This window comes from Propithecus coquereli, unplaced genomic scaffold (genome assembly GCF_000956105.1).
Source record: "Propithecus coquereli isolate 6110/MARCELLA unplaced genomic scaffold, Pcoq_1.0 Scaffold27, whole genome shotgun sequence".
Taxonomy (NCBI): Eukaryota; Metazoa; Chordata; class Mammalia; order Primates; family Indriidae; genus Propithecus; species Propithecus coquereli.
In genome coordinates, this window is record NW_012148285.1 from 2,149,256 (window position 1) to 2,176,376 (window position 27,121).

Genomic DNA, 27,121 nt, shown 5'->3' on the forward strand with positions numbered 1-27,121 from the left:
GGGAAGAGCGGCTGTGACCCGTGGCTACTGTGGACCATGTCTTTCCGCGACCTCCGCAGTAAGGCAGCCCCGCCCCCTATGGTCTGTGGGACTCCCAGAGACTCGGGGCTCCGCCCCGCCGGGTCCCCTGAGCGCCCCGCTGAGGCTCGCGCCGCTGGGAGTCCCCTGCGCCCCGCTGCTCGCTCCAGGCCGAGCGCCCAGGCCTGCCCAGCCGCACCTTCGGCGATGGTAGAACGTTCTCCAGCTGCTCTGGCTGCGTGTGGCTGCAGAACGCTTAAAATATGGCCAGTGCGGGTGGAGAACTGAATCTTAAATTTTGTCTCATTTTAACTCATTTCTATTTACATAGTTACATGGCGTTGTTAGTTACGGTATTGGAAAATGCATGGAAAATTCAGAGACTATTTTTCGAGTTGGGTTAGCTGAGCACTTAGAGAAACGAACAGCAACAAACCTGAGGAGGGGGCTGGATGATGATAACTTTTTTTTAATTTTAACGATCTGCCAGGTACTGTTCTATTTGTATTATTTCACTTAATCCTTTGGACAACTCTGTACCCCCTGTATTTAGAGATGAGGAAACGGGCACAGAGAGGTCGAGTAACTAGGACAAGTGACACAGGTAGTGAGAGGTGCCACTGGAGTTTGGATCAGGTGTCTGAACTCTGGAGTCTGCATCCTTTCCTTAGGGACTGAGGAGGAGAAGGGAGATCGAATACCTTTGCTGGGAGGCGGGGGAAGTGGCAGAGTGGGGCTGAGAGCATTAGTTACTACTCCTTTGTGGGCCACCTGTTGAACACCAGGCTTTTTACATTAATATCTTATTTTCGTCCTCATTTTAACAGAGATGTGGTATGATTTGTGCATGAAATACTTTGGGGCACAGTGAGGTAAAGTAGCTTGCTCTAGGTCTCAAAGCTAGAACTGGGTGGAACCATGGATTAAGACAGGATTGTGTGACTCAAAAATCTCTTGCCTTGTATACATCATCATTTTCTGCATCTGAAGCACTTAAACTAACTGGTTCCACCTGGATAGGAATAGAAAGTGATTGCCAATTTGGTGTGCCCTGAGAGGCCCCTTTAAAGCCGATTTTCTCACCAAATTGCTGGTGCCTAAATTGCTCTTTTTCTACAGTGTAAATGTCTAGGAAGATAGCACGTTTTATTGATGCAGCTACTAGCTAAATGGTGTGAATGATGTCCTCTGGGACTTTTTTTCTTTTTTGTTTTTTTTTTTTTTGGAGACTGAGCAAGTGCAGGGCATCATCCTAGCTCACAGCAACCTCAAACTCCTAGGCTCAAGCGATCCTCCTGCCTCAGCCTCCCGAATAGCTGGGACTACAGGTACCAGCCAAGACACCTGGCTGAATTTTCTATTTTTAGTAGAGACAGGTTCTCACTCTTGCTCAGGTTGGTCTCAAACTCCTGAGCTCAAGTGATCCTCCCGCCTTAGCCTACCTGAGTGCTAGGATTACAAGCATGAGCCTCTGCGCCTGGCTGTCCTCTGGGATTTGAGGGTTCTTGGTGACTATACATTGTGCAAGACAGATGTCTCCTCCCACATAGTTTTTAGAGAGGCCAGCACTCTGCTAGGGGCTGTTGAATGGAGTTGTGTTGGAAAGAGTGCACAAGAAGGGAATTTCAGAATATTTTGACCTTAAATGAATGCCATGCAACGTATGGTGAGACTTTCACTCAAATTGTCTCCATTTTGACAATAATACTGCAAAATTAACAGAACTTGATTAATACTTAGCACAAGAAGCATTTAAGCAATGGCTGACTGTGTGATGGAAAGGCCGCTGCTTTAGTTTCTCTCTTTATTCAAATTTCCCAAAAAACAGTCACAGAGTCCCTTTGTGACTTTGCTCTTTCCTGTGCTCATACCTTCTCTTCCGTTATATGATGAAATCTGACCTAACTTGCAGAGTCCTGGTAGGTTATTCATGAATGTCAATGGGACATTTTGAACATCCATCTTTAGGAAGAGTGCAGACAGATGTTGCCAGGAAGTACACTGAATATAGGTCTTGGCACATCATGGGAACTCGGACAATGTTGTGTTTGTTTCCAAGTCCTGCTTTCCTGAAAGTACTGTAGCTTTTCCTGAGGCGACCCCAACCTGCAGTATTAGCAAGTATTAGTATTACTATTTCTTAATCTGTTTCACAGTAAATCTAAATATTGCTCTGTAGTTCAACCACTCTCTTTAAGATTTCTCTAAATACAAGGCAACTAATCTTTAAATTTTGTGCTTTTAAGGCTGTATATGCTCACACACACACAAAAAGACAGAAACATGAACTTCATCCTTCCTACCCCCCAAAATAACTACTATTAACATTTTAAAATATTTTTTCTTCCTGCCATTTTATAAAGCCAGGTATTTCTAATTTCACATGGTAAAGAGAAATGAGATACACAAGAGAAAAATTAAATTCACAACTAATCCCCACATCCCATTTATCACGTATAGCATCTGCTTCTCCATGGAACTGAAATAGATGTTTTTCAGGGAGCAGAATAGGTGTTTTCAATTTTATCTCCTTTTTGCTTTCCCTCTTAGAGAGTTGATAACTAGTCCTTCAAACTGTCAGGTTGGGAATAAGAAGGGAAAGCAAAGATAATATCTACGTTAATAAGTAGTTGCTGTGTGACGAGGAACCGACTGAATTGTATTTTGCCTTGGACAGACTTCACAGAGATGATGAGAGCCCTGGGTTACCCTCGACATATTTCTATGGAAAATTTCCGCACGCCCAATTTTGGACTTGTATCCGAAGTACTTCTCTGGCTTGTGAAAAGGTTAGAACTGCGCTTTATCGGAGTCTTAGAATGAATACTAGAATTTATTGATTAGTCACCTAGAAACAGGCTACTGTTGTGATGCAAAAGGAATAGTTCAATAACATTTTGGGTTTGACAGACTCATTTGTAACCTGTTATAACTCAGCTGAGCTTAAAGAGCACTGTGGGAGTGGGAATATAACAGGCAGTGAAGAAAGGCTCCTCTTCATGCCCTCGCCACAGAGTGACAGGGACCTCCCTGCACACATTCATCAGTACCCTGGATTAGAAATAATTTAGATTTCTTTTCGTGTGAAAAATGTAATATTCTTCGTTGGCAACTTTTTCTGTTAAGGGCCATATAGTAAATATTAATATTTTACATGTTACACATAATATTCAGAGACTACGTAAGATCTTTGTCACATATTCTTCTTTGTTCTTAAAATGTAAAAATAATGTTGAGCTAGCGGGCTGTACAGGTCGAGTGCTGCAGTCTGCCGACCCCTGGTGAATTATCAGTAACTTAAAGAAAGGAAGTGAACTTCAACAACTCTGCTGCTTCTGAAAGCTAGCTAGTTAGCCTTAGCATTTATCTCTGAGTCAAGAGGTCTCAGCCAGGGTGACAGTTCTGATTATTTTTATGAAACTTTGAGGTCTGAGATAGATTTAATTTTGTAAGCTGAGCTCCACATTTGGTTTTGGAAATCAGTTAAACCTGTTCGTAGGTGGGGATTTGCTCCCTTGATATTTGGTGTTGCTTTTGAAGTTTTTCTTAATCTTACTACCTCAGCTGGGGACTTGGAGAGTTTCCTGTTGTAGACCCACTGTCCTCTTGCTTGCCCTTTTCTCTTTAGTGGATTTTTTTTTTTTTTTTTGAGACATAGTCTCTCTCTGTTGCCCGGGCTAGAGGGCTGTGGCATCAGCCTAGCTCACAGCAACCTCAAACTCCTGGGCTCGAGCGATCCTCCTGCCTCAGCCTCCCGAGTACCTGGGACTACAGGCATGCGCCACCATGCCCGGCTACTTTTTTCTATATATTTTTAGTTGTCCAGCTAATTTTTTCTATTTTTTTAGTAGAGACGGGGTCTCGCTCTTGCTCAGGTTGGTCTTGAACTCCTGAGCTCAAACAATCTGCCCGCCTCGGCCTCCCAGAGTGCTAGGATTACAGGCGTGAGCCACCGCACCCAGCCTTTAGTGGACTTTCTACTTGATTAATTTGTGTTTTTCTCTCTCTCTCTGATAGGTACGAACCTCAGACTGACATCCCTTCTGATGTTGAGACCGAACAAGACCGAGTTTTCTTCATTAAGGCAATTGCCCAGTTCATGGTTAGTTGACAGTTATTTTGTGGAGTTGTAAAATTAAATAAAGTGGAAACGGCCAAGTCGTAGTTCGGGCTGCTTTCAAATTGAGTAATCGCATTTGCTTTCTAAAACTGTTCCGTTGCCAGGTTTCTGGCAAAGCCTTTTTGGTTTTTAATTTGTTATTTAAGAATTTTGTTTGTTTATTTTTTGAATAGATAATATATTTCATGGTTCAAAAATAAAAAATATCATGAAACAAGATAGAGTAAAATGACTTTCTATGCTCTCTGCCATCAGCCCAGTTCCATTCCCAATAACCACTATTTTAAATTTATTCTAGCGTTTCTTTCTACATATATAAGCAAAGAAGAGTATACATTCTTTTTCCTTCCTTTTACACAAATGGTAGCATACTGTTTTGCATCTTGCTTTCTTTACTCAATGGTATATTCTGGAGAACTTTCCAAATACAATTTCCTCATTCTCTTATACCTCAGTAGTGTTGCTTTCATGGATATATTGTAATTTATACAATTTATATAGGTAGGCATTTAGGTTGTTTCCAACTTTGCTCTTTGAAACAATGCTGTAACAAATAACCTATACATATTTTGTTTTTGTGGGAGTACATACCTAGAATAAGTTCTTATGATTGGAATTGCTGGGTCAAAAGATGTGTGCATTTGTGATTTTGATGTCCTTTACCAGATTGCTCTCCATCAAGAGTGTACCAGTTTACACACCCACTCACACCGTATGAGTCACATGGATGCTGTACTCTTAATACTGTTAGGTTATATCCCAAATGTCGACAGAGACATTTTCAATTCGCCTACATGGGATTATGGGATTTGATTTAGACGTTACATGGAAAGGTCCTTGAACTTTTTTTTTGTCTAAAATAGGCCACCAAGGCACATATAAAACTCAATACTAAGAAGCTTTATCAAGCAGATGGGTACGCAGTGAAAGAACTACTGAAAATCACATCTGTCCTTTACAATGCTATGAAGACCAAAGGGATGGAGGGCTCTGAGACTGGAGAGGAAGATATCAGCAAATTCAAGTTTGATCTCAGCTCGAAGGTGAGGACAATGAAAGGCTGTAGTGAGGGGCAGAGTGTTTATTCCTCAAACTCTGAAACGGAAAGCGTCGGTTACTCACGGCACTACTTCTTTCCTTACTCCTTGACTGAGGGCGATTTGTCACTATCAGCGTTTGGATAAAAGAAAGCCACAATACATTAATTCCACTGCTGAAAGCCGGGTATTTGCCAGGTAGTGTTCAAGCACTGGGGATACAGGTGTGAACAAAAGGGACAGAAATTGTGTGTTCCTGCTGCTGTGTTGGCGGAGTGAGCCTGCGAACAGCAGTGCAAAGGTGTGGAAGGTCAGATGCCGTAAGTGCTGTGGAGGATCACAGAACAGGGTGGGTGGAGGGAGCGGGGGCGGGTGTCATATAGGGTGACCAGGGTTGGACAGTGTTTTCAGCAGAGACCCGAGGGAGGGAAGGTGGGGGTGGAAAGAGTGTCCTGTGATGGGAATGTTGTTTTGTGTGTTGGAGGAACAGAACAGCAAGGAGGCTGTGTGATGAGAGCCAGCAGGAAGGTAGTGACAGACCCTCAGGCACCTGGAAAACTTTTGCCTTTTACTCTGGTAGAAAATTGTTGGGTTTTGAACAGAGACCTACATGCTTAGAATTTCCTATAAAAAGGATCACTCTGGCTGCTGGGTTCCCATCACACTAAAGGAGGGCGGTGCAGGGGGTTAGAAAGCAGGGGTGACAGTGACTGTGAGCAGTGGTGTCGGGGGTGGGGTGGTGTCAGGAGTTCAGTGGGCTGTCAGGTGTCAGAGGAGCCAACCAACAGCAGCCAGCGAAAAATGAAAGTTAAGCCTTTAACCACTTACTGTGATGGTATAAGCAAGACTCTAAAACTGGAGGAAGCACCGACTCCTCCTGTTCCATTTTCCCCCATGGAACGGCCACAAGTCGAGGGTCAGGTGGATCCATGCAGACATGGGGTCGTCCCAGTATTGAGGGAGCCCCCAACCAGAGGCGCCGGCAGTTTTATGGACTCTGAGTTGGGGAGAAGGCTGGGGGAAGGACTAGAAGTGGAAAGTCCTGGGTCCTGAATCAGGGTGGGAAAGGTGTCTTCAGGGTCGCCCCTCCTCCCCATAGGGAGGCCTCGGCCCAAGCCTCAGAGGACCTAGGAATGCAGGCACCAAGGTAGGCCAGAGGGACCACATCTGCGACTGCAGTTCCCTCCCAAGTGCAGGGCACTGGCTGTGCCTCAAGGCTGGCATGGGGTGGGCAGCTTCCCCGAAGAGGCTGCCAGGCACAGCCTTGACATTACCTATGGCCGGGCCTGAAAAATCACATGTGGCTTTTTAACGAGGAGCCAGACTCCTGAGCAAGAGAAGTGGCTCGATGTTAGGACGTATTTTGACGCTAGATCTCATGGGATTGGATGAGGGTTGAGAGCAGACGAGACAATACAAGGAAGATCTTGAAGCAGCACTGTGCGGTTGCACTGGCCGTGCTGGTGGGCGAGCTCCGTGTCTGTGCTGTGCTCTGCAAAACCACTGGCCACATGCGGTGAGCACAACTGAGGAACTGAGTTAATTTTATTTAATTTTTAGATAATTTAAGTGTGAAAATGGCCACATGTGGCTAGTGGTTCCTGCATTAGACATCACAGCTCTAAAGTTGTGGGCTGAGCACCTAGAAGGATGAAGTTGCCATTTGCCAAAATGGAGAAGTCTGGAAGCTGGTAGGTTTGGTGGGGAAGATTAGGAGTTTGGTTCTGGATGTGCTGTGTTTGCCATGCCTGTTGGAATGTCAGGTGGAGATGCTGAACAGGAAGTTGGTGTGTGAGACTGGAGCTCAGGGGAGAGCCGGCTGGCGCTGGGGGCTGGGAGGCATAGGCACGCAGGCGGTGTTGAAGCCGGGAGGTTAGGGGAGTGCCAGTAGAAAAGAAGGGAAGTCCGGGGACTGAAGTCTGGCACTCTCCACTGTTGGCAGGTGGGGAAGGTGAGGAGAAACCTGCAAAGAAAATGGGATTTGCTGCCGGGAAGCGGGGAGAAACAGCTAGAACTGGAGGGAGCTGTATCCTGGGGATGAGGTGGAGGAGCTGGAGCAAGCAGTGCCCTGGAGGACTAAGGAAGTGGGAAGAAAGTTGTAATTACAGCACTTTGGGTGGCCGAGACAGGAGTTTGAGACCAGCCTGAGCAACATAGCAAGACCCCGTCTCTACAACAAAAATATTAAAAAATCAGCTGAGCATGGTGGTACGCGCCTGTAGTCTCAGCTACTCAGGAGGCTGAAGCAGGAGGATCGCTTGAGCCCATGACCACACCACTGCACTCTGACCTGGGTGACAACAGCGAGACCCTGTCTTTAAAAAAAAGAAAAGGGAAGGAAATGAAAGAGAGAAGGTGGGGATTAGTTGTTTAGGAGGGAGAGAGAGTAAGTGTGGAGCAGGGAGATACTTACGTTTGGGCACTTTGGAAAATTTGGTATATATTCAAGGCAGAGGAGGTGACATGCGCATCCTAAGAAAGAAGCCTGTGCAAAGGGCTAGGTGCTAAATCGTCGTCATGGTTGTCATCATCGCCTTCCTGGCAATAGCTCCCCCACCGCGGGAGCCCAGAACTGCTGTAAGTACTTAGTGGGTACTGCCCCATTTGAGCCTCACAGCAACCCTGTGGAGGAAAGTCCAAGGCAGAGGAGGAGGGGACAGGGGAAGATTGAACATAGGGCATCGGGATGCCACGGTAGGACATGTGTCCCTCAGGTTGCCCCTTCCTTTGGTCGCTGCACTGCTGTCAGGGTACCCTGTTGTGACCTAGTCCAAACAGGAAGCATGTCAGCTTTCTCCTACCCATGACTCCTGGTCGTGGGTTCAGCTTGACTTGACATTTGGTGTTTCAGAGAGACCCAGGTGTCTTGGAATTGGTCTCATTCGCGCTTAGAGCATTGCTTCCTAACCAGGTGTCCTGGGGGCGCTCTTCTGCAGCACGTGAGTGCTGACTGCGAAACGCAATCTTTAGTCAGGTGTCCCGACTGGAGGTACGACTTGACATTAACAGACTGGTGATTGAATGCCTATTAAAAACCTGCTACTGAGGTTTCTGTTTTTGATATTTTCCTTCCAGATCGCAGATTTGAAAGCAGCCAGGCAGCTCGCATCTGAAATCACCTCCAAAGGAGCATCTCTGTATGACTTGCTGGGCAAGGAGGTAGAGTTGAGGGTAAGCCGCGTTCAGATAAAATAATTACTTTCTTAGCTATGCACATTTTCTCTTCAGGGTTTTCTTTTTCAATCCTGTTCTCCCTTTTCAGTTCTTCTGATTTAATTAAACATACCTGATTAAATGAGGTAATGTGTGGGAAAGCGATATAGGCCACTAGCTGCTTTTCCTCTAGTGAGCACTCATCCGCCGGTATTAATGCCTTTAGCTCCTAGTTTAGGAATGGCAGTGTGTGGCACATGGCTGAAACTGTCCCCCTCGTGTCCATGGTAGATTTTATTGATCATGATGCTTTTTTCTGGTGTTTCTAGTCTCAGAACTCTTCTCAAAAGTGCTCTTCTCTGAGCTCGTGGTTCCCAGACCTTGCTGCCCAGTGGAATCACTGGGGCATCTTTAAAAACTCCCGAATCCTGGCTTGCCTTTTTTTTTTTTTTTTATTTCAGCATATTATGGGGGTACAGATGTTTAGGTTACATATGTTGCCCTTGCCCCCCCCAAGTCCAAGTTTCAAATATGTCCATCCTTTGGGTGGTGCGCATTGCACTCTTTGTGTATGCATATACCCTTCCCCCCCCCCTCCCCCCTGCCCAACATCCAATAGATGTTATTCTTATATGTGCACTTATGTGTTGATCAGTTAATACCAATTTGATGGTGAGTACACGTGGTGCTTGTCTTTCCATTCTTGGGATACCTCACTTAGTAGAATGTGTTCCAGCTCTATCCAGGAGTATACAAGAGGTGCTTTATCACCATTGTTTCTTAAAGCTGAGTAGTACTCCATGGTATACATATACCACATTTTATTAATCCACTCACTGGCTTGCTTTTTTGTATTTTTGGAGACAGGATATTGCTGTGTTGTCCTGCTGGAGTGTGATGGCGCAGTCACAGCTCACTACAACCTTAAACTCCTGGACTCTACCAGTCCTCCTGCCTCAGCCTCCTTAGTAGCTTGGACTACATGCATCTGCCACCATGCCCAACTAAATTTTTTTTTTTAAGAGATGTGGTCTCACAGTGTTGTCCAGGCTTATCTCAAACTCCTGGGCTCAAGTGATCCTCCTTCCTCAGCCTCCCAAAGTGCTGGGATTACAGGTGTGAGACACCCTATCTGGCCTCAAGCCTGGCTCTCTGATATCATTGTTACAGAATGTGACCTGGGCATTGGGAGTTCTCAGAGTCTCCTGGGTGATTCTCACATACCGCAAAATTTGGGATCATTGTTATCTTGGCAGTCACTCCAAGTCAGCTGAAATCCATGTTGCAGTGGAAACTTATTTGCAATCCTTATTCTAGCAAGTGCCACCCAGGGAGTACGTGCCATCCCCTACATTTAAGCAGCTGTTTAAGTGTGTGGTTCCTAAACTTTGCTGAACGTTAGACTCACCTGATGTCCAGGTTTTCCCCATACCAATGAATCAGAGTGTGTGGGACTGAGAACCAAGCATCAGGTTTTTAAAGGTTTCCAGTTGATTCCAACGTGAAGCAGAGTTTGGGAACCACTGGTTTAAGAAGAAATGGAGTAGTGTTTAATCCTACCTGTAAGTATTTTTGGCATTGAAACATACACGGTCGATCTAATGTTTTAAAATTAAGTGAATTTCATTCATTCACCTCCTATCAGGTATGTCAGGCATGACTGCGCACTCGCACACACGCTCTTCATGGCCTTGCCTGTGTTCCGGCATTGCTGCCATGGTGTAATGGCACTTTTCCTCTTGATTTACATTTCCCCTCTAAGAGCAAACTGGAAGTGGAGGTCTAGGGAAGAGGGACTTGGGTGCCAGGTCCCCATCCCTGCTCTGCATATATTACCCTAGTGGTTGCCACCTGGTGAAGGGGGGTTGGCAGAACAGAACTGCCACTAACATCTGCTAGCTAATTCACATGACTAATGAAGCAACTCCAGGCTTTCCCTGATTTCTGTTTGTAGTGCAGTAGTGTACATGTGTCTATACATGTCTCTAAGAGACCCAGAGACAGGAGCGAGTCACTTGCTAATTGCCAGTGGGGCTGTGCATCATTGTGAGACTTCACCAGCGTTCTGCCGGGGCTCTTTCAGCACTTTCCTGTAATGATGAAGAAGTAATGAGTGGCTGAACTGTTCCCAGGGAAACCATGAGACCCTGAATACAGCACCTCTCAAATTCTGTACAGTCATGATCTGAGGAAGGGCCCTATCCAATATTTGTTTTTCATACACTCAATAAACATTTATTGGAAACCAGCACCAACCACAGGCAAGGCACTGACCTCTGCCTCCCCAAGTAAGTCGTACTCCCTGCCCTCAGTAGTTTGCCACAGTGGGGGAGATAAGGTACGCCACAGAACAAAGGGAGCACCGGCTGGATTTGATAAAATGCTCCAGGAACCTTGTCTTCATCCATTGAGCCTGCTATAACAAAATACGATAAACTTTGGAACAAGGCAAGGGTACCCTCCAAAAATAGAATAAATTAGATGGCTCGTAAACAACAGAAATTTCTCACAGTTCTGGAGACTAGCAAGTCCTAGATCAAAGTGCTGGCAGATTTGGTGTCTGGTGAGGGACCATTCCTCATGGACAGCGCCGTCTATCTGTGTCCTTACATGGCAGAAGGGATGAGACCCCTCCAAGGTTCCTTTAAGGTCACTAATCCCATTCATGAAGACTCTACCCTAATGACCTAAAGGACTCACCTCCTAATACCATCGGTTTTTAGGTTAGGATTTCAACGTATGAATTTTGGGGGGACACAAACATTCAGGCTATAGCAAACCTCATAACTGCGTCTACATTAAAATCGCATAGGTCATAATTTTCCAGTGCTCATATGATAGTCACAGATGCCTTCCATGATTGGTTAATGGTAAATGCTAGGGGCGGGACCAGTATAGCTGTTCTCATCAATTGTTTGTCAGTGATTTGCAATATAGAGGCACTGAATCATAAGAAAGATTGTAGAGGCCGTCGGGATTCGGACAGCAAGTTGTCCTGTGCTTAGTTTGGGAGTCACCTGTTTGGAATGCAGATAAGGAAACAAATTTGGGAGAAAACGTAACAGAGTTACGTTCAGTTACATTCAGCTGAGTTCAGTTTTGCCCATGGAGATAGGGGCACTTAGGCCTCTAACAGAAAAGGAGGCCCCCAGGTCTGGAGATAGGCCAGATAAGTAGTCAGGTTATGGAAGACGTTTGTAGGAGAGGTGATGGCAGGAGGGTTTTTGCATCAGAGATCCACATTGTGATAAAACTTTTGAAGATCAGTCCATAAGCTATATCTAGTTCTAAGAATATTGGTTTTGTGAACTCGTTTTCTGAAAATATATGTAAATAATTTTATTGTTTTCTCTAGGAAATGAGAACAGAAGCCATTGGCAGACCTCTGGAAATAAATGAGACTGAAAAAGTGATGAGAGTTGCAATCAAAGAGATTTTGGTAAGATTATTTAATGTCTTTATGCCTGGGACTCAAAAATACCAATTTCCTGCCTGCACAAGACAGAACACACTAGGCCTCTTAATACGGGATATGTTAGTAGGGAAATTAAAAATTCAGAGGACAATCTGAAGGGGGAGGGCAGCGGGAGGAGGGGGGAGGAAGGAGGAGGGGAGGGGTATTTGTATACACAAGGAGGGCAATACGCACTACCCGAAGGATGGACATATTTGAAACACAGACTTGGGGGGGAACCAAGGGCAACACATGTAATCTAAACATCTGTACCACGGGGAGGGCGGCAGGAGGATGGGGCAGGAGGGAGGAGGGGACGGGTATTTGTATACACAAGGAGTGCAATGTGCACTACTCGAAGGATGAACATATTTGAAACATGGACTTCGGTGGCGGGGGAGCCAAGGGCAACACACGTAACCTAAACATCTGTACACCTATAATTTGCTGAAATAAAAAAATAAATAAATAAATAAATATGAAAAAAAAAAATAGAATATCTAGGTTACTACTATTGTTTTTCCCCTTGTTATAAACAAGAACAATTTCTCATGTTATTAAAAATTCAGTTTTAATTTGATAATTACTTTTCATTCTTTAATAGTTTTAATAAATAATGCTCTTATTTAACCATTTCTTCACTGCTGAGCATTTGAATGATTTCCAGGTTTTCTTAATTCAGAGAGACTCTAATAAACAGAATGATCACCATCCTTCACTCCTCACCCACCCTCAACTGCTACTCACGCCTCTCCTCTAAAACATTTGGGTGGAAGGCAGATGACAGACGGACGCTAACTCAGACTGCTTAGATTTGAATTCCACTGTGTGATGGTAGGCAAGTTACTTACCCCCTCTGTGCCTCACTTTCCTCATCTATAAAATGGGGAGAACAGCAGTGCCAACTGCATGGGGTCCTTATGAGCATTCATCACAATGGTACATGTCAAGCTTGGTCTCAGGCCACATGGATAGTCAGTCATCACAAGCGATTTATTCAGTAGAAAAATGCTTTGTATTGTACTCCAGTTTTTCTGTAAATTTTAATTAAAAAGTAGTGAGTATACTCTTATGCTTCCCAGCATTCTAACTGAATCCAGTGAACATGGCATGAACGTGCCCTTACCACTTTTACATTAAAAATAAGAACATCCAAAGAGGGCACAGTCAATTTCTTGGTGAATATCTCTTAAGATCTTTCCATTATTGGAAAATATCCATGATGTTTGCTAATTCTGAAAGCAAAACCAGAACACCACTGCGGGTACTTAAAAGGGGTTATGAAGTATAGGCCATGTATTTCAGGAAACCAGGGAAAATTACTTAGGTTTATATGTTGATCTTTCTTATTTGAGGAATAAATACCTTTAAAAAAGTTTTTATTTTTTAAGGTCAATAAATTCACTAGGGTTTAATCTGACTTTGATTCAGAGAAAGTCTCCATCAGCTTGAGTTGTTCAGAAAGGAGACCCACCTTTCTCCCTGTGAGAGTGAACATGTCTCCTGTGGTCTTTAAAGCACTTGCAACAAATGGCTGGTTAGTGCTATGATTATTTTGATGAAATTATCTTAGAAATTGTTAGTGTACTTAGACCAAAACAAATTAAACCATTAATTCATCATCAGTAACAATGGTTGCTTACGAAAATGCACCATCTCTGAGAATCGAGTGTCTGCACTTCTTAGGTCCTTTCTTTGTGGACCCCATAGCTTTTCAGAGACCTGCAGGAAAATAGTCAGCAACCCTTTATGGGGTGCCAACACACATGTAACGTACTGGAGGGGAAAACCCCACGGTGGCTGTCAGGAACTTAGCACCAGGCTGGAAAGTCAGCACTTGTGGAGGCAGTTCGCAGTCAGCTGGGTTACAGTCCAGATTCCTACCGCAGCAGACTGGAACTGAACCACAGGGCGTCTGGCCTGGCCAGCTTCCCAGATAAAGAAAACATGAGTATGAAGACCACAGCGCATTTCCTCACTCTACCTCCTGCTTCAAATGAACTTTCTTTCTTTCTTTCTTTTTTGGGAGACAGAGTCTTGCTCTGTCACCCAGGGTAAAGTGCAGTGGCGTCATCACAGCTCATTGCAACCTCAAACTCCTGGGCTCAGGCAATCTTCTTGCCTCAGCCTCCCGAGTAGCTGGGACTACAGGTGCGTGCCACCATGCTCAGCTAATTTTTTCTATTTTTAGTAGAGACAGGGTCTCACTCCTGCCCAGGCTGGTCTCGAACTCCTGAGCTCAAGCAATCCTCCCACCTTGGCCTCCCAGAGTGCTAGGATTACAGGCATGAGCCGCCATGCCCAGCCATGTGAACTTTCTCTTACGAGAGGATAAGAACGTCTGCGTTGTCATAAATGGTCTCTTGTTCCCTTCCCTTTCTTTACTTAGCCCCGTTGCCCAAGGGCCTCTCTCCGACTGCTGCCCAGGCCCCCTTCCAAGGGCTGACAGACAAGAGTGTGGCTGGTGCTACTGCAGAAGCTGCTTCTGTGCTGATTTCAGGGTGCTTACTCTGTTTCAGTCCAGTCTGTAGTCAAGCTTCTGTTGCCAGGGAGAGGGAAGGGGAACCTTCTTCCTCAATCCCAGCAGGCAGTGGGTTAGGGCCATGCATGTTTCTTTCTGTTTCCACTGGTAGAGCTGTACTTGTGTGTGCATTTATTCCCTAAGTCAGGTGTTTGTGACTAGCATAGCCTAAACAATGTAAAGGCAGACTAACTGGCCTGGGCTCAAGCTGTCCTCTTGCCTCAGCCTCCCGAGTATACCCCGTTCTCGCTGAGCAAGCCGGACCAACGAGCGCGGGCCTCTCTCCGTCTTGATCAGGACACTCTTCTTTCCATCTTCACTTGTTTCCCCAGGCAGAAAAACCCATTTTTTATGGGGAAAAAAATAATTCTTTCTGGATATTCTCCCTGTAATGGTTGGTTAAATATGTCATTGTTTTGGGGAGTGTTTGCTTTGTTTGCTTTTGTGCTTGTTTAGCATGATGTTGTTATGCCCGAAGAGCTGGAGTATCCCTTTCTTCAAAGAGTCAGGATGGTGGTCTTTATTGGCACATTGTCTCATTATTTCCTATTAAATGTAGGCGCAGGTTCAGAAGACTAAAGACCTGCTCAATAATGTGGCCTCTGATGAAGCTAATTTAGAAGCCAAAATTGAAAAGAGAAAATTAGAACTGGAAAGAAATCGGAAGCGACTGCAAACTCTGCAGAGTGTCAGGTAGATATGAACACCCGAAGAATGAGTGGAAAGACATCCTTGTAAGTTAGAACAAAGACTAAGAGAATATAACATGATATTAACTCTTTAAGCATGAAAAAAGCCTTATGTAAGGTTATCTCTACTTCAAAATGTCTGTGTGTTGCCTGTCACAACAAGCAGACCGCTAAACTCATTCTCTTTATTGCTTTCAATATGTCTGGAAAACTGCTTAATTCTTGAACTGCCCTTTAAGCTTTTATAGCTTCTTGGAACTCAGTGCAAAGTAAGTAAACCCAGATGGTGAAAGTTACATGAGGCTTCGTCTCCTAAGATATTGCCGTAAATCAGGTGGAAACAGAAACATACTCCTATCCTTGGTTTGCGTAGATTTTAGACTTTATTTAGACTTTGATAATTCCTCACCACTCAGTAATTCATCTTTCTTCTTATTACTACTTTGCCTCATTGGAAATGCATTTCCAAGGAATATGGATGGATAATAGTGGCACACACCACCTCCTAGGTCAGTGGAGCCTTTCAAGTGTGTCCCTCACATTTCTTGGAGCTCGCTCTTCTCTTTACTTGTTTTGTACCCTCCTTCCCTTGCTGTATCTTTGTTTTCCTTTCCCATGTGCTGCTGTTCTTTCTCCCTTTTCATTCTCCCTTCATTTTTTTTTTAATTGAGACAGAGTCTTGTTCTGTCACCCTGGTTGGAGTACAGTAGCATAATCACAGCTCACTGTAACCTGAAACTCCTGGGCTCAAGTGATCCTCCTGCTTCAGCCTCCTGAGTAGCTAGGACTACAGGTGCGCACCACCATGGCTGGCTAATTTTTTCTATATTTTGTAGAGACGGGATCTCCCTCTTGCTCAGGCTGGTCTCAAACTCCTGACCTCTAGTGATCCTCCCATCTCAGCCTCCCAGAGTGCTAGGATTACAGGTGTGAGCCCAGCCCATTTTTCTCTTTCTTGACTCCCTCCTCTTCCTGGCGACTACATCTGCTCTGAATGTGTTTTGCCTTTTTGAGGTACTGGTGCTGGTCCTCACTCTGGCTACTGCCCTGAGACCTGCAGAAAGGCAGACTGTGGTGGCAGAGGGTAACCGCAGGGAGGCAGCAAAGGTGTCCTCCCAACCAAGGGAATAGACCACCCTCCCTCCTCTTCTGAAATCAGTGCTGCCAGATAGATTTGTCTCCTTAACCAATTCTGCCTTTAAACCATAAATTCACTTTCGTTAAGCCTCAGATCCTTTTAATAGAAAAGTTTTTGTTTTGCTCCAGTTCAAAAGATTATAAATTATTTTTTAGTTTATCACTTTTATTTTTGAAAAGAATGGAGTTTTCTCTTTAAGATCATTAATAAGGAAAAGAAAGTAAAGTTCAGCAAATCAGTTGAAACAAGTTTATATGTTATGGTTTTTATTTTTTAACTTTATATTATTTAAAAACAGCTTTAATTTGTAGCAACCTATGTTTCCCTTTTTAGAGAACTGATTAAATTTTAGAATATCCAGACAGTGGAACATTATACCCAACTAAGATAATGTATATATTTACTTTATCAATTTTGAGAGAGGTGTATGTTATATGATTATTTTTAACTCATTGAAATCTATAGTATACTGAAGTTAAAAAAGACTACAAAACTTTATGGCAATATATTTAATTTTTGTTTAAAAATGCATTCTTACCTGTACCTATGCACAGAAAACTCTGGAAGGATGTATGTCATATATTAAGTGCTTATACCTAGTGATGGGATTATGAGTAATTTTTACGTCATTCTTTATACTTTCAGGATTATTTCAAGTTTTTACAAAGAGCATATCTTATTTATGATTTTAAAGAAGTATGTTCGTTTTGGTGGGAGGGAGGAGAAGAGGGCAATTAGTGTTAAGCAGTTATAAGAGTGAGGAACCTTCTCTAATTAAAGGTTTCCAAAGAAAGCCATGATGGAGTCTGGAGCTCTGAATATGAATTTCAAAACACTGTGTGTTTATTAGCCTTTCACTTTTTATTTCATTTGCTCGTTTTAGGCCAGCCTTTATGGATGAGTATGAGAAGATTGAAGAAGAATTGCAGAAGCAGTATGACATTTATCTAGAGAAATTTCGAAACTTGACTTACCTGGAACAACAACTTGAGGACCATCACAGGATGGAGCAGGAGAGGTTTGAGGTGAGTGCTCAGCCTGTTCTGTGCAGACCATTCCTTCAGTTTATAAATATCACTGAAAAAAATACCAGTAAATGTATTTTCTCCCAGGTCAGTCTGAAGATTGCTCATGTAATTCTTTTGTTTTGTTGGCAGTGTAGCCTGGACTCCAGGGTTATCAAATCTTTTTCTTTTTGGCGGGGGACAGGGTCTCACTCTGTGGCCCATGCTAGAGTGCAGTGGTGTCATCATAGCTCACAGCAACCTCAAACTCCTAGGCTCAAGCGATCCTCCTGCCCCAGCCTCTTAAATAGCTGAGACTAGAGGCATATGTCACCATGCCTGGCTAATTTCTCTTATTTTTTTGTAGAGATGGAGTCTCACTGTATTGCTCAGGCTGGTCTCAAATTTCTAGGCTCAAACGATCCTCCTGCCTCAGCTTCCCGAAGCACTGGGATTACAGGTGTGAGCCACAGCGCCCAGCCGCCACTCTTTGGTGTTATGTTTTCATCGGGGGTTAGTCAATTAGGAGTACGGACAGGGCGACACGTGACCTGTGCAGTCACGTTAGATTCTGCCCTTAGAAGGGCCTATGCTTACTTCCATGCTCTGCTGTTACTGTCCTGAAATTTGTAATCATTTTAAAGTGCATTTTATTTTGCATTGATCCCCCCAAATTACGTAAATGGTCTTGAGTACAGATCTAAAAACTTGCTTGGTCAGTTCATGTAAAGATTTTCAAGCCTTGGTTAATTGAATCATAAGCTAGCTCACTGGAGACTGCTCTGTGAAGAGGAGTGGCAGTTTATTGCTTGTGGGAAACATGTGTAACCCAGAACCTGACCAGCTGTTTGCAGTTCCTTTCAGCCCAGTAGGTAAGGCCATTTAGGGAAGAGAATTTCAGATTCCAGCGTGAGTTCACAAATGTGGAATTCAGAACAAAGAACATTGGACCAAGTTATAATCACTTTTTGAATTTCCCTTGTCTCTTGGGATATTTAGGCTTAACCCGAGAATGGTCGTTTAGAGTACATATTCATGACAAAATTGGTCTACTATCTCCCTTTCTCACACTGTCCTTGACAGCTTTTGGTAGTAAGGTTGTGCCGGACTTCTTACAAACCTGGGCGTTTGGATAAGCCAGGGCTGTTTTCTTGTCCAGGAGGGCTGACTGGGAGTAACCAACACATTCGTATGGACGAACGTCATCTTGAGAGTAACTTGTCACTAGCATTACTCTGTGGCAGAGAGGCAGGCCATGGAGAAACAGGGTACAGGACAGGCACCTTTTGAGGGCAACAGGAAGAGCCTGGAGTTTAGGACATTTTAAACATTGCATACCTGGGAAGGACAGTAAAGGGCCAGTGAAAAGAAACTTTGACCGTTTTGTTGTATCATCTGGGGCCACCCTGGGTTCAGAGAACATAGCGAAGAATATGGCTCAGGATGGCGAGTAGGTGCCCGAGTCACTGCTGAGGATGCGCCTTTGCTAGCCTGCCTTCAGCAGGTATTTATCCTCCTTTTCCCCTACACTTGCTCCTACTCTCTGTCCTTAATACCTGCTCCCTTGAAATATCCCATGCCTGAAACACAATGATTTCTTTTTAATGTTTAGAACAACAGCACAATTTTAAAAGCTGGTTTCCTCTCCGGTTCTCCCTCTTGACAATAATCAGGGCCGCATTTTATAAATGTTACCTCCTCCCGGCCCCATCACAGGAATTAAGACTAGTATTTCTTTCTTTCTCTTCTCATCTGACCTGCCCCACCATTTAGCATCTTTCAAGACTGGAATTTGAAGGCAGTGCAGGGCAGAACAATTTTAAAATCCATGCTTTGTTCTTCTGAAAGCAAGAGGTCTGTCACTGTCCCAAAGTTATGTGCATCTGTTCTTTGTCCACAGCTGTTGCAGGCACACACAGTGGGCATTTAACTGTGTCATTTGGTTCTCCTCAGAGGCAGGGAAGTGTGACAGGGCCGCTGGTGACCTCAGAGAGAAAGGGTGCCAAGTTTCGGGACCCTAGAGTTGCTTAGGCAATGTTAGTTCTCTTCCCCTTCCTTGAGGTTGGATCTTTTCTTGTTCTGTATCACAAATGTAGTAGCACTTACGCAATGGTGAAGAAGAGTAGAAATGGTCCACAGAAGGGTCATCTCTTCTGAATCTTATTTTTATTTTCACACAGGAAGCTGAAAATACTCTCCGTCTGATGCAGAACAAGCTAAAGGAAGAAGAAAAACGACTGCTCAAGAGTGGAAGTAAGGCCATACTTTGTAGACAGAGGTGTCTATTCTGGATGACATTTTTAGCCTTGAAAATTTTACATATTTAAAAAAATATTTGTATTCTTTTCATCTTCTTTTTTTTTTTTTTTTTTTTGAGACAGAGTCTTGCTCTGTTTTACCCAGGCTAGAGTGCTGTGGCATCCACCTAGCTCACAGCAACCTCGAACTCCTGGGCTCAAGGGATCCTCCCTCCTCAGCCTCCCAAGTAGCTAGGACTACAGGCATGTGCCACCACGCCTGGCTACTTTTTTCTATTTTTAATAAAGACAGGGTCTTGCTCTTCTTGCTCAGGCTGGTCTCAAACTCCTGAGCTCAAGCAGTCCTCCCGCCTCGGCCTCCTAGAGTGCTAGGATTACAGGTGTGAGCCACCGCGCCCGGCCAGCCATACTTAATTCTGATATGTCACTGACAACTTGTTATCAGCCTGCACTGATGTCTTAGTGTGTTTTGTGCTGCTATAACAATACCTGAGAGTGAGTAATTATATATTTTACGTGTATATTTTATGTGTAGTGTTGTCCCTCAGTATCTGGGGGGGATTGGTACCAGGACTCCCTGTGGATACAGAAATCCCTGGATATTCAAGCCCTTTATATAAAATGGCATAGTATTTGCATATATCTATGCATATCTTCCCATATACTTTATTATTTTTGCTCCCCCTTCCCATATACTTTAAATCATCTCTAGATTACATAAAATACCTAATATGGTGCCTACACATCACTTCATTCATGTGGATTCAACATATACTTGGCATGTGGCAAATTCTAATTTCACTTTTTGGAACTTTGTGGAATTTTTTTGTTTTCTGAATATTTTTGATCTGTGATTGGCTGAATCCATGGATGTTGAATCCACAAATACAGAGGGCTGACTGCGTGTGTATGTGTGTATATATACACATATGTATATAATATGTGTGTATTATATAATGTTAATATTAGATTATTATCATTATAAACAGAAACTTACTGAGTCATGGTTCTGGAGGCTGGCAAGTCCAAGATCAAGCGGCTGCCATCTAGCAAGGGCCTTTTTGCTGTGCCATCCCATGGCAGAAGGGCAAAGGGAGGGAGAGAGAGAGCAAAAGATCAAACTTGCAGCCTCAGGCCCTTTTATAATCAGCATCAGTCCATTCATGAGGGCTCCACCCTCATGACCTAAGGCCTCCCGTTAGGCCCCACATCCCAATACCATTGTACAGGGGATTCAGTTTCCAGCACATTTTTGGGGAGACACATAGCCATTAACTTTAGCTTACCTGCTCATTTCTCAGTCTGTATTGGTTTGAGCTGTCAGAAAAAGATCTTATCGAGCCTGAGAGGCATGTATTTCATTTTAAAATTCATTGTATCATTTGATTTGCATTGCATGGGGTAAGGATTTAATGTCATAATTATGCTGGATGAAGTAAAAAGTGAACTAAGCTGAATAGTGATTTCATTTTGTAGTTATTAATTTATGTTACTACTTAATCATATTATCTGTAAAGACTTTTGGAAATAGTGGTTTTCAAATTAATTGTGTTGAAGCCCTTGAAGGGTGCTATTATGGCCTCTCCAGCTCCCAGGTTTGCCCCTTCTGTACTATAGAGCACAGCTCTTCTCTCCAGGGCTAAAGAGAGCAGAAATCAAACCCTCCCTCAGCACCCAGCTAGAGTTAGCTACCATTCTATCCGTCTTATAGCAGGGGCAAAGAAAAGTCTCTTTTTTTTTAGAGATAGGCCCGTGCTTTGTCACCCAGGCTAGAGTACAGTGGCAAAATAATAGCTCACTGTAACCTTCAACTCCTGGGCTCACACAATCCTCCTGCCTTGGCCTCCCAAAGTGCTGGGATACGCAGGCATGAGCCACCATGCCTGGCCTTGGTTGACTAGCGATTACTATACTTCCAAACTAACTTCTGAGTCAGTAATCAGCATAGCAACTGCAGACTCCTCCAATTCCATTTCCCTAAAACCTGCTTGGCTCCCTGGGTGCAGATATGTCAGATGCCAGGCAGTAAAAGCATCCCCAACCCCCCACACTTTGGAAACTCTCCTTCTGTAAGTTCGCTTTAGGGAATATTCCACCTGCAGGCACAAGACTCAAAAAAAGTATTTAAGAAATTAATATAGGCTGGGCGCGGTGGCTCATGCTTATAATCCCAGCACTTTGGGAGGCTGAGGCAGGAGGGTCACTTGAGCCCAGGAGTTTGAGGTTGCAGTGGGCTATGATCATGCCACTGCACTCCAGCCTGTGTGATGGAGCAAAAACCTTGTCTCTAAAAAAAAAAAGAAAAGAAAAGAAAGAAAATAAAAATTAATATAAAGAGCTGTTGCACTGAAAACGACCTTTTAAAATATATATATTTATGATGGAATTTTCCCCAGTGGACAGTATCATGTGTACCAGTTTTCATTGCTGGTCACTAACGTCACCATCTCTCTGAGGACAGCCCCACTCATGCCATTCCTAGCCTGGCCCCTTGCCTCCAGTCTTGTTTCGTTATGGTCTTGTTTTATTACCTCTTTAGCAGGCTCCACCTCCTCATTTGTTATGATCTAGAAGCTTGAGTTCTGGTAACACAGCCTATCATTGAACAAAGAATGGTTTTTTTCAGCTGGGCGCAGTGGCTCACGCCTGTAATCCTAGCACTCTGGGAGGCCGAGGCAGGAGGATTGCTTGAGCTCAGGAATTCAAGACCAGCCTGAGCAAGAGCGAGACCCCGTCTCTACTATAAATAGAAAGAAATGAGCCAAACAACTAAAAATAGAAAAAATTAGCCGGGCATGGTGGTGCGTGCCTGTAGTCCCAGCTACTCGGGAGGCCGAGGCAGGAGGATCCCTTGAGCCCAGAGTTTGAGGTTGCTATGAGCTAGGCTGACACCACAGCACTCTAGCCCGGGCAAGAGAGTCAGATTCTGTCTCAAAAAAAAAAAAAAAATGTTTTTTTCCCCCAAACTAACCAAGCACATCCAGCTACCTTGACAGCTAGCTAGTTAATTTTAAAAATTCTTACAGACTATAATAATGTTTGTAACTAATACGTCTGACCAACTTTTTTCTTGTTTTGGAAAATTGATTTAAAAAAAAAAAACATAGCCCATCATCGTCTGCATTTACTCTTCACTAAGTATCTACAGGCAAATCCAGAGTCTCATAAAATCTAATGCATCAAAAGAAAGCCTACATGTAAATGACTTTTGTGCACAAGCCTTACTGGACAGAAGCTGTTTCAGTTGTAATGACAGAGCCACTCTTCTGTTTGTCTACTTGTGTTCCTGCCAGGTAACAATGGCTCAGACATAGACATCCAGGAGGATGACGAATCCGACAGTGAATTGGAAGAGAGGCAGCTGTCCAAGCCACGGACAGCCATGGAAGTACTCATGCAAGGTACCACGGCCTCTTTCACTCACCCTCCTCCTGTGCCCTGCTCACAGAATACCATGGCCAGAACTGGGTCAGGGCTGCTTAGTATTAAGGGTCACAAGCACACTGTGAATGGCCCTGGGAGTACTTCCTGCTCCAGGTTTATCCTGCCCTGTTGTTTATCAAGATTTGGCCCTTAAACTGCTCAGTGGTCGTTTTTGCTGCTAATACCCTGACCTGTGGTCCTGAGAGTAGCCGATTGATACTTGTGACTTGGGGCTTCTCACAGAGGCCATGGGAACACATTGCCTCTGCCACTGAGCTATATAATCTAACCCTTTTTGGGTCCTAAACTGATCTCAGTGCAATTATATCCCTTATGCCCACGAATTAATGCATGATGGAGGCACTTTTGTGACCATCTCTGCCTTTAAAAAAATTTTTTTCTAAAACAAAATATAAATAAATAAAATAAAATAAAATATTTTTCTAATTTCTTTCTCACTGCAAAAGATTCAAACAACAAAGCCAAGTGTAGTGGAGCACCTGCAGTCCCAGCTACTTGGGAGGCTGAGGCGGGAGGATCGCTTGAGCCCAGGGGTTCAGGGATGTAGTGTGTTATAATCACACCTGTGAACAGCTACTGCACTCCAGCCTGGGAAACATGGTGAGACCCCATCCATTAAAAAAAAAAGATACAAACAACAAAATTTGTAGAGCAAACGGGAATGCCCCTGGGGTCTTCCTCATGTCCCACTCCCACCCTAGAGCAGTCACGGCTAGTGGCTGTGGGAGGGGGTATCCTTACAAATTGCCTTTCTGTATATATACATATGCATACACACATGCACATATGCACACCCATGCACACACACATGCACATACATACCCATGCACATACAATCAAACATAGATACAAAGATCACCTGAATTTTTTTTTTTTTTGAGACAGAGTCTCACTCTGTTGCCCAGGCTAGAGTGCCATGGTGTCAGCCTAGCTCACAGCAACCTCAAACTCCTGGGCTCAAGCGATCCTCATGCCTCAGCCTCCCGGGTAGCTGGGACTACAGGCATGCGCCACCATGCCCGGCTAATTTTTTCTATTTTTAGTAGAGACGGGATCTCACTCTTGCTCAGGCTGGTCTCGAACTCCTGAGCTCAGGCGATCCTCCCGCCTCGGCCTCCTAGAGTGCTAGGATTACAGGTATGAGCCACCGCACCTAGCCTGCCTGAAAATTTTTTTAACCTAAATGGAACCAGATTGTACATATGGTTCTGCAACTTGCTTTTTTTTTTTTTTTTGAGACAGAGTCTCACTGTGTTGCCCGGGCTAGAGTGCCATGGTGTCATCCTAGCTCACAGCAACCTCCAACTCCTGGGCTCAAGCAATCCTCTGCCTCAGCCTCCCGAGTAGCTGGGACTACAGGCATGTGCCACCATGCCCGGCTAATTTTTTCTATATATTTTTAGTTGTCCAATTAATTTCTTTGTAATTTTAGTAGAGACGGGGTCTCGCTCTTGCTCAGGCTGGTCTCGAACTCCTGAGCTCAAACAGTCCGCCCGCCTCGGCCTCCCAGAGAGCTAGGATTACAGGCGTGAGCCACCGCGCCCGGCCTGCAACTTGCTTTTGTTTTTTAAAATTACATACAGTGGAACTCTTCTCATGTCAGTAAAATGTAGTTTTGCTTCATTCTTTTTAATGGCTGTATCATACTCCATAGCATGACCGTACCCATAATTTACTTGGCCGTTCTCATGTGGATATTTATTTCCACTCTTTCCCTGGTATATACATCTCTCTGCATATCTGCAAGTATTTCTTTAGGTTGCGTCATTAGAAGTGGAATTCTTTAGTCAAAGGTCCTGTACATTTGTATTTTGATAGATACTGCTAAATTGCCCTATATTTGCCTTTAAAAACATTTCTTACCTACCATCTGTTAATGTTTGGAGCACAGTTGCATTTTTATCATATATAAAAATTTAAGGAGTAAAATCATCTTTCTTTCATCATTTACATTAGCTTTTGTTATTAACTGCTTTCACTTGTTCTAGGCTCAGCTATCTCCATTGATGACATTTTACTTTTTTCATAGGATAATTAGATGCTCTGGTTTCCTTTTACTTTTTTTTTTTGAGACAGAATCTCACTCTGTTGCCCGGGCTAGAGTGAGTGCCGTGGCATCAGCCTAGCTCACAGCAACCTCACACTCTTGGGCTCAGGAGATCCTACTGCCTCAGCCTCCCAAGTAGCTGGGACTACAGGCATGCGCCACCATGCCCGGCTAATTTTTTCTATATATAATATTTTTAGTTGTCTAGATCATTTCTTTCTATTTTTTAGTAGAGACGGGGTCTCGCTCTTGGTCAGGCTGGTCTCGAACTCCTGACCTTGAACGATCCACGCGACTCGGCCTCCCAGAGTGCTAGGATTACAGGCGTGAGCCACCGCAACCGGCCTCCTTTTACTTTTAAAAAGCTTCATGGCAGAGGTTATGAATTGCGATTCCCATTTGATGGATAGGAGCCAGGGCAATAAAAAGGTGTGCGATTGGCTCAGTATAACCTAGTAAAAGCACTGGTTCTCCTAAATTCTGCTGACCGTTTAGCCTGCAGAGTAAAATCACACAGTCCATTTCCGAAAACTATAAATAAGGACTTCAGACAACACAAGATTTTGCATTTTGTCTGACCAAGGGCAAGTTTCTGTAAAGAGTGCCCAGTCATCTGTCTCCAGGTCTATCCTGAGCTAGCTTCTCTCTGTGCTGCCTTTCTCCCAAAGCCGGGACCTGCAGTCAGGGTCACTCCTTTCTCAGCTTTAGGCTATGGGTCCAGTTCTCTGTGCCCCCTCCACCCTGCCCCTGGTAAAGGACAGCTGAGTTTTTGCAGAAATCACATCCAGTCTTTATTGACTTGCAAAGAAGGAAGAGAGAATCCCTTAGATAATGATGGTGTTTGAAAGAGGAACTAATGTTGTACTTAACATGTTTTTTTAATTTTTTCTGTTTGAAGCTCAGAGATCCAAGTCCAAGGGAGAATATATTTCTTTTTCAACAGATAGCATACCAGTTGTACTGCATGTCAGCTAGTAATGGGGTTCAATGATTTTTCTTTGAAACAGTTACAAGATGCATGTTTATTTTTGTAATTCATGATTTGCACTTATATTTTGTTGTCTGTTTCTTTTTCTCAAGTGGAAATGCAGAAAATCTATTACCGTTTGTTGACAGTTCTGATTAGTTGGATGCTACCTAAGTAAATTTTTTGGTGTAATTCTTCTTCCCAATTTTCTAAGGGAAGGCAAATCTTGAATGCTATTTCCTGCCTTATTTCCCAACGTTTTTATGATTTCTTTATGCTTTTGTTCTCAGGAGGACCCGGCAAACGAGTCATGGGCACAATGCAAGGTGGAGACTCTGATGATGATGTGAGTCCTGACCAACTCCCTATAGTGGTTCTGTGCTTTCTGCTCTCAGGCTGTCCTCATAGACTAGACCAGCTGAGTTGCTGCCAGCAGCCAGGGCACTGTCCGTTCTCAGCCTAGCCTACCGCTTGATTTATGGCAGAGTTTGGCCTCCTAAGGTGCTGGACTCTTTTCTTTGCTTGTGGATGGCTCATTTCTTTTCAAATATTGTGCTTGTTCTACTTTTTTTGCCTTCTCACTGTTCTTTCCATTCTTGCTTTCCAAAGATGGAAGCAGCACCAGCTCTCTTAGGTAAATGCAAGACTTCCAGCTCCAAGAAGCAGGTTGGTTTCTTTTTTGCCTCATCCGCTTGGTGTGTGTCAGCCTGCTGAGGGCCAGCAGAGGGCCTTTCCCCAGGAGTGATGCTTCCTCTCTCCTGGGCAGGAAGCCACTTAGAGTGGATCACAGTGCGGGATGGAATCAACTAAAGGTCCCATGCGAAGGAGAGGCAAGAGCACTGACCCAAGAGATGAGAAAAACTGTGGCTGGGGGCTTATCAGGCACCAGAACCTAGAAATGAAGGGATAATGCTGCCCGCTGTGGGCAGGAGGACCAGGCCTCTCTTCTGCTCCATTCTGGGCAAGGAACGTGGAAACAGCACTCTCCCCAGTCCAGGGGCTCAGGGAGGCTGGGCAAGAGGGCGAGACATCAGGCTGCTGGTGCCTTGAGCTTTGTTGGGTGGATAACTGACTAGAGGACTTAACCAGAGGGGAGACCAGGGGTCCTTGGCGACATCAGGTCATCAGGACTGCACTGTCTGTCACTCGGACTTCGTTCTTTATTGCAGTCCTGTGTGCTACTCAGCCCACATGGTGCAGGGGAGCTAGGCTGAGACCTGTCTCATCTGCGGCAGGTGGATGCTGGAGGCATGGCAGTAGTGGCCACATAG

The 27,121-nt window shown here is 44.2% G+C and overlaps 1 protein-coding gene across 1 annotated transcript; it reads left to right on the plus strand.

Moving 5' to 3' along the window:
• Positions 1-27,121, plus strand: CLUAP1 (clusterin associated protein 1). Its single transcript, XM_012647527.1, has 13 exons — positions 1-58; positions 2,696-2,807; positions 4,036-4,120; positions 5,002-5,181; positions 8,251-8,346; positions 11,684-11,767; positions 14,863-14,996; positions 17,014-17,155; positions 19,315-19,387; positions 22,686-22,793; positions 26,141-26,196; positions 26,460-26,516; positions 27,086-27,121. Exons 1-13 carry the CDS (start codon positions 37-39, stop codon positions 27,119-27,121), a joined length of 1,185 nt encoding a protein of 394 aa, XP_012502981.1. The 5' UTR covers positions 1-36.